The sequence below is a fragment of the Bison bison genome, unplaced genomic scaffold, assembly GCF_000754665.1.
Source record: "Bison bison bison isolate TAMUID 2011002044 unplaced genomic scaffold, Bison_UMD1.0 scf7180017864304, whole genome shotgun sequence".
NCBI classification, from domain to species: domain Eukaryota; kingdom Metazoa; phylum Chordata; class Mammalia; order Artiodactyla; family Bovidae; genus Bison; species Bison bison.
In genome coordinates, this window is record NW_011494876.1 from 14,847,301 (window position 1) to 14,855,652 (window position 8,352).

The 8,352-nt window shown below is 40.7% G+C and overlaps 1 protein-coding gene across 1 annotated transcript in view; it reads right to left on the reverse strand.

Annotated features, from left to right (window-relative positions):
- Window positions 1-8,352, reverse strand: part of DOCK3 (dedicator of cytokinesis 3) — a 283,176-nt gene that overhangs the window by 73,529 nt on the left and 201,295 nt on the right. The window contains exons 20-22 of the mRNA XM_010851790.1: window positions 5,528-5,611; window positions 4,230-4,330; window positions 3,021-3,102 (exon numbers count right to left, since the gene is read on the reverse strand). Of these exons, the coding sequence (XP_010850092.1) occupies window positions 3,021-3,102; window positions 4,230-4,330; window positions 5,528-5,611 (267 nt within the window). The remainder of the gene's footprint in view (window positions 1-3,020; window positions 3,103-4,229; window positions 4,331-5,527; window positions 5,612-8,352) is intronic.

Genomic DNA, 8,352 nt, shown 5'->3' on the forward strand with positions numbered 1-8,352 from the left:
GAGAGTTGGACTGTGAAGAAGACTGAGCACCGAAGAATTGATGCTTTTGAACTGTGGTGTTGGAGAAGACTCTTGAGAGTCCCTTGGACTGCAAGGAGATCCAACCAGTCCATTCTGAAGGAGATCAGCCCTCGGATTTCTTTGGAAGGAATGATGCTAAAGCTGAAACTCCAGTACTTTGGCCACCTCATGTGAAGAGTTGACTAATTGGAAAAGACTCTTGAGAGTCCCTTGGACTGCAAGGAGATCCAACCAGTCCATTCTGAAGGAGATCAGCCCTCGGATTTCTTTGGAAGGAATGATGCTAAAGCTGAAACTCCAGTACTTTGGCCACCTCATGTGAAGAGTTGACTCATTGGAAAAGACTCTGATGCTGGGAGGGATTGGGGGCAGGAGGAAAAGGGGATGACAGAGGATGAGATGGCTGGATGGCATCACTGACTCGATGGACGTGAGTCTCAGTGAACTCCAGGACTTGGTAATGGACAGGGAGGCCTGGCGTGCTGCAATTCATGGGGTCGCAAAGAGTCGGACACGACTGAGTGACTGATCTGATCTGATACTTTTTTTTTTTAAGATTCTTTTCCCACGTTGGTCATTACAGAGTACTGAGTAGAGTTCCCTGTGCTATACAGCAGGTTATTATTACTTATCTCTTTTATACATAGTAGGGAAGTACTTTAATCTTTTTAAATTAGAAAAATGTTTTTTACTTTAATTTTTAAAACCTTTCCTCAAAAGTCCAAATGGTCCTTGAGCAGTAAGTATCTATGTACTGAGAGAATTGCCAAATTATTTCATGTAGCTATGGAAGTGAATAACCATAGACTATTATGGAAGCAGCTGAATTCAAGAAGATACAGGATCAAAAGAAAATTAAATTTCTCTCATTTTTCTCGGGTCTAGTAACAAAAGGCTACAAAGGCAATGATGTAAGAACCTCTCTTAAATTTATTCCAAGAAGGAAGAGTACTTTAAGAAGTCTTCTGCATCTTTGAGAAACAGCTGGCACCTGACATGTGCCAGCCATCTCACCAGGGGTCCAGTTTGGAGAAAACTGGCCTCTAGTTGCACAGGAGCTGGCAGACCCAACACACCCATTCACCATCCTCTCCCAGACCAGGACACCTGCCATCAACAGTTTATGAACAATACAGGAGACAGAACTCCCATAACATGTGTTGGGAGCAGAATCTGATTTTGAGGAGCCCCTGGAGATTGGCCCATACTTATGAGCTGAGTAATTCTCTTTTAAGAGAATTCAAGATTCTATACATTCTAATCAAAGAAAGGCTAAAGATCTCCCAGACACTGGAAAGGCAGAGTCATGAAGCACTGAGGAAAAACTTTTCCAAGGATGAAATATGGAGCTCTGGCCACCTCTTCAAAGAAGCTTTTCCTAAACTCTTGATGTGAAGTAAAACCTCCTCTCCAGCCATTCTATGCCAAAATCCTATTTATTTCTTTAATAGCATAATTAATTTTTTTCTCACTGACTTTGTATGTTTATCTTTGTATGGTTTATCTGTTGGACATGTTTATTGTCTGCCTTTTCCCCACTTGAATGGAGGTGCTATTAAGGCCGAACCTTTCTGTGTGGGTTCCTGATGAATCCCCAGTAGGTAACCCAATGTCTGACACATGGCAGGTATCAAGCAATATTGGCTGAATGAATGACTCTTAGAAGAAAACTAAGATACCATCTCCAAGGCTTTAAGCAATTAATTTCTGAACTCACACAGAACTTTTTGCATTTAACTCCACGTGTATCCCTCAATTATGCAGGGAACCTCACAGATGCTGGGGTTCAGAGAAGAACAGAATCCAGGCCCTACCCTCACATCACACTTGGCACTCTGTTCTACACCTGTGTTTGAGCCTAATTCCCTTTAAGACACAGGGGATGTGTTCTTCCAGGGGAAAGGGCAGTCTTACTCCTCTCTGCATCTCAGCAGCCATGACATGCTGTTTGCTCAGCCAACACGTATTGCATGAAGGTCAGAAGTGAGACTTGAGGCCTCAGGCTTTTATAGAATGTGCTGAGAACAGGCAGGGAAAATACAGATTTATGATTTGATTTTGCCTCTTTAAACTGATGATGCTTAGGAGAACATGTGTTTGAACTGTTACCACACGAACAACACAAGCATAGGCCCACTATAGTACTTAGAGCAGACGGTGAGATATTCAAAGAGGACAGAGAAAAAGCAGAACTACTTTGCTGCCATTCTTCTTTTATTACTAACTAGAAAGGGTGGGAAAGACATGGTTAAAAATAAACTTAAAACAAGTGACTCAAGAACAAGAAAAGATAGGGATGAAAGGAAAGACAGAAAACATGAACTTGCTTTAAGTGAGTTCTCAGAGGATATGAGTTTTTTTTTTAAAAAATTGTTAATATGGAGAACTGCTGAGCAAGAGGGGAATCAACATTCTCATAGGTGGTTCTCTACAGCAGAAGCAGCAGTCATGAGAAAACGAGTTACCAGAAAGTGTAGTTAACTCACAGTGCGGACAGTCCCCTGGAAAGGGGAGCTGTCCAGCACTGCAAAGGGCTGCCTGATCATGGCTTTAAGATTATCTTCTTCTCAACATATCCACATACAGTGCATTCACTCAGTTCTTTTTACTTAAAACAGTTATATAAAATACTATGTTCAGTAAACACTGAAGAAGCAGAAAGTATTAGATAATCTTATTTCTAATCAATGTTGGCTTATTTCTAACCAACACTGGCTTAGAAGGAGATACGATACTTCAGCCAGTGGAAGCAAAGACTGACGCTAAGGGTAGAAACGAGGCAGTGGGGATGACTACAAGCCGCAGGTACATCATCCCTCCCTCCTGCTCTCAGATAAAATTATGAGGAATAAAGACCTTTTAAGGCAAAATCAAAGTGAGGAAAGGGCAGTTAGGTGGATCAAGGCAGTCATTCCACGCTGTCTACACTTGTCCTGTACTCTACTCCACGGAGGTTACTTGCAAAGCTCTGCAGGGGTAGGCCCTTCTCAGGACATTACCCGCATGGCTTCCTGAATGTGGTCCTGACGAATCAGTTCTGCTGAGCAGTCCATGTACCACTTCAAACAGCGGATTAGCTCCCTGGGAAAAACAACAGTCCAGAAACCCCACTTTAATCCAAAAGCAATGCAGCCTGAAATACCTGCAGTCCTAAATTAGCCATAGAGGAAATAATATACTGCTGACGAGCTAGAATGGACCGATGGACTCATTACAGCTGTGGAATCTTTAGACCACCTGGGACCAGACAACACTCCTGACCAAGAGATGCCACATTTCAATCAGCAGTTGGAGTCATTCTTTCCCACTTCCCTTGAGACACATTTCTTTTGATTACAATAAAGTTTTCCCAAAGTCATGGGCTGGATGTGTGTTTTCTTTGTTGAAAACTGCTAAGTCTCCAGAATATACAACAATGACTAGTAAATAGCAGGCTCTTCATAAAGGTGTATGGTCCCGTGTGCCCCTCCTTGCTGTCCCAATCATCTTATTTCCTTAGGACCAAGTTATCTGAGTGGCATGGGACTACAGGGTCAGAAAGTCTGCGCATATACATGGCCAAAGAATTCAGAGGTCAAGAGATCAGGCCCTCTGCAGACAGCAGGGTTCACATCTGGGGCATATCAGTCTCGAGCTCTGCATCCTTGAGCAAGTTATGTGAGCTCTCTGTTCTCACTCTCTTCATTTAAAATATAGGCAACAATAGTACCTCTCAAATTATTGTGAATTCTAATGAGATGACACGTGTAAAATATATAGCACAGTGCCTGCTCTCTCCAAAGTGACATCAAAGTATCAGAGTCCAGTGATTCCACAGCTTCACCACCCTTCAGGTTTTAACTCTTCAAAACTTATGTTCATTCCATAGAATAACATGGCAACTTTTAAAATTGCTCTAATGGCTTTAGATAACCTGTGAGTGCTTTCCATGTTTACTCTTTGTATTATCTCTTTTATTGACTGTCTTTTCTTTCCTTTGATATTATTTGTGGATGCTATATTTAGCTATTCACATGCTTCTTACTGAAAAAACAAGACATTTTTAGCAGCTCTTCCATCATTTCTTAGAAGGAAAAGTATGAAAACTATGCAATAAACTATAGTATAGAATGTCAGCAGAAAGCCCACAGGTAACATCATTCTCAATGGCAAAAGCCTGTCTTTCTAGTCAAACACAAGTCCCAATGATGATGCCAAATGCAACTTACTTGTATGCCAGGGCTCCAGCAAAGTGCTTCTGGATGTACGTGTCCATTACAGGTCGGAAGTGGAAATATTTGATGTCTCGGAGCAGGTTGATGATGAATACCTGGGAGAGACAAGGTGTAGCAGAATTCAGCGGAGGCCTCAAACCTACCCCCAGAAGGAAACAACTCTTGATTCTTCAAGGAATGGCAAACTACAAGTGTTTTCTCCAGTGTTTCCAGTGAATGTAAGACTGCCACTCCGGGTATGTATTTCTGTCATGTTTGTACTATTGCTAACAACCCTGGCCTCCCATTCCAAACTTGGGACTCATTTGTCAACACCAGTGACTTTGACCTTCTCTCTTCACAATAATGCTCAGTGGTATAATATGGACCAAGGGAAGACAAAACAATATCTGTGTTGTGGCACAAACATTAAGGTGTCTCAAACACTTGGAAAAGAGAGAAAAAAATATTGTCCTCTGAGCCAAATCATCCTATGAAAGGTTGCACCCTTCAGCAATTAGGGTTGGTTGGCCAGGGAGGCAAGAAGAAAAGTCAGAGAAACAAACTTTGAAAAATATCACTCTAACTCTTGCCTCTGTTGCTCATCTATCATACAGATTTTAGAGTACCTGGTTGTCCTTGAATACATAGTCCTCCTGGAGGACTGGACATGTTCAACAAAATGCACTAAATATTCAGATCACTGTCTTTTCTCACTGAGCAACCTTCTGAGACTCTGGTTCCCAGACAACTGTTTACAGGGAGAGGGTGTGATGCTCAGACCAGCACAGAGAGTCTCTGCTTTTCTGGTGGTTATATCCTTTGTTTTTGTTTTTAATATTTATTTACTTGGCTGTGCTGGGTCTTAGTTGTGGCACTCAGGATCTTCAGTTGTGGCATGTGAGATCTAGTTTCCTAAACAGGTATTGAACCCAGGCCCCTTGCATTGGGAGTGCAGTCTTAACCACTGGACCACCAGAAAAATTTCTGTATCTACTTTGTAAGTGGAAAACGAGCTGTCTTGTTTCCTTTATTGGTCTCTGGGCCTTTTGTTGGTGTAGGTCACTATTTCAGCAACCCTGCGATAGTATGAGACTGAGTATCAAAACCACAAAGCAGAGGTCCAGATTAGCTCATATAGGGCTGTTCCAGGTAGGCAGGTTGTTGGTCTTGCCTGGTGACACTCATCAGTCCCTTTCCTGTTGGGAACATCTACATCTTGTGCCGACTCACTCAAATAAACTGCTTTCCTCAGATTTTTAAGAAGTATGTGACAGGAATAATCAATAGAAATCAGGAAAGGTAAGACTTACCAAAGACTGAAATACCAGCAGGCCATATTTCTCTGTGTTATCATCCAAAATCACAAAGAGTGTATCTAAGATGTCCTGCAGAAACTGCAACAGCATAAAAACCAGAGGGCTCAGGTCTAGGACCTTGGACACATGGTCAGACATTCAAACACCAATGAATTTATCTCCCAAACAAACAAAATCAAAGATCTCCTAAGACCTCACACTACCACTTAAAAATAACCTGGTATTCCATCTCCACCTAGCCAAGAAATAACTAGGTGAACTTTGGGTGTTTGATTACAGCCCAAAGGGCCCTAAGAGAGACCTAAAGAGGCTCTTCCTGTTGGGTAAGTGCTACACTTATAAGAAAGAGCAATTACCTAAAAAATTTAGACCACCCATGAAGAATAGCAATCTTGAAGGCAATCTAACTGATTTTGATGTCAAATTCATTTTGAGAAAAAGTGCCTACTTTCCTGGGACCCCGAAATTCAGTAGTCTCTTATTGTCTACTATGACCTAACTCTGTAGAGGACATCTGGATAAGGATGTGACAAGCTAGGCCTACAGAAACTTATTTTTTGGTCTAGAAATTAGTATCCCAGGAGAAGAGAGAATGCAGCTGATGAGGGATGTCAAAGAGGGTAAAAGATCTGGAGACAACATTTTTCTTTTTTTGAGCAGGTGCCTTTTTCTTTCTAAGATGCCAAAGTCCAGGGAGAGAATAATAAATATTCATGGATGCTCCCAGTCTTCAAAAATCAAACCTAATACTCTGTTGGTCAAAATGTAATTTAATGATATAATGTTTACAACTTGCTTCAAAACAACATAAGGTAGAAGGCATGGATGAGGGATTTATGGGCAGGACTGGCCAGGGGTTGGTGACAGTCAGGGATGAACGACAGGGATGTGTAGGGTTATTTATTCTGTCTGCATCTTTGGATGCTTGAAATTTTCCAATAAAAAGTAAAAAATAATTAAAATGATAGCATATTCCCTTTACATTCTCTCCTGGCTGGCTTGAGAAAAATACTGATGCTAAAACCAGAAATACTGGTAGGATGTTCTCTTGTCGGGAATGTAACAACTCATCCTTAAAAAGATCACAGAGTTTTCATAGTATGTGGTCTGCTCTACTGGTGAAATTATTAATATGTTTAGAAGGAAAAAATGCCCTGAGTGTAAATTTATCTTAAGTTTCAAAACTAGTTTGTATAAAGATTCAAAAGCTTGTTTGTATAAAGAGTTCTTTTAAAAATTTATGATACTCTGATCAATTAACACAAAATTCATATAAGACTTCATAAAAGTACAAAGAAATACACAGACTTTAAAATTATTTCTCATGTGGAGACACCATGTTGTGTATTACTGAGTCAATGGAGCTGTAAAATGAAAGCACAGACAGTGCAGTGGTAACAGATTTGATCCCTGCAATGACGGAGCCAAGAATGTCCACTCATGGACAAGGTGCCTTTCTGAAATTGAATCTCTAGCCTACATTCCACTGCGCTTGCTAATCACCCAAAGCACGTCCATTCTCCTCAGTTGAGTTCAGTCCATTGTGCAGAATCCACCTACCAGGCTTTCACCATCGGGAAGTGCCTGGGGTTCTTCTTGAGCTCAAGTCAGGTGGGCAAACACCTGGCTTCTACACAGTGTGGAGAAGCCCTAGGGTAACAACTGGGGTTGGGCAGTGTTGCTGTCAGTTTGCTCAGGCCGTTAGGTGGGAAGTGTCACAAAAGCACATGAAGAGACACGTGTACCCCAATGTTCATCGCAGCACTGTTTATAATAGCCAGGACATGGAAGCAACCTAGATGTCCATCAGCAGATGAATGGATAAGAAAGCTGTGGTACATATACACAATGGAGTATTACTCAGCCATTAAAAAGAATACATTTGAATCAGTTCTAATGAGGTGGATGAAACTGGAGCCTATTATACAGAGTGAAGTAAGCCAGAAGGACAAACACCAATACAGTATACTAACGCATATATATGGAATTTAGAAAGATGGTAACGATAACCCTGTATACGAGACAGCAAAAGAGACACTGATGTATAGAACAGTCTTATGGACTCTGTGGGAGAGGGAGAGGGTGGCAAGATTTGGGAGAATGGCATTGAAACATGTGAAATGTCATGTATGAAACGAGATGCCAGTCCAGGTTCAATGCACGATGCTGGATGCTTGGGACTGGTGCACTGGGACGACCCAGAGGGATGGTATGGGGAGGGAGGAGGGAGGAGGGTTCAGGATGGATTTTCTTTTAAAAATTTAGAAAAAAATAATTTAAAAAAAAAAAACAAACAAATAGATGGTGAGACAGGGTGGGGCAGAGGGAAAAAAGGATTAAACTTTTTTCTTCTCTGTCCAGCTTTAGAACTGCTGATATTTCTGGATCATAGTACTACATTGTAAATTTTATTTTCAAAATAAATTTATATATAACAGTTTGCTCTGGGGAAAACAGATTTCTGTCTTAAAAGCAACTCCAAAGGTAAAATGAAGAAGGACACCTAGAACTTTAAAATCAGTTTTTCTATATGATGTCTTCATAGTTTTTGAAATACAGCATTTTAAACTCCATTTCTGTCTCAAATAGCTATAATTATCAAAGGAGCTGTACATTCAATATTTGAAAACACAAAAAATTATTCATTCATTTATTCATTTGGAACACAACAGTATTTCAAAAGAGAGTTCAGCTTGTTTTATGTGGATAATTACAAGAAAAAATTTTCAAGTGGGTGAGAAAACCAGGGGAGAAAAAAAACTCATTAATTCAATAAATATTTATTAAGCATCAACTCTGTGCCAGTCACTGCTCTAGGC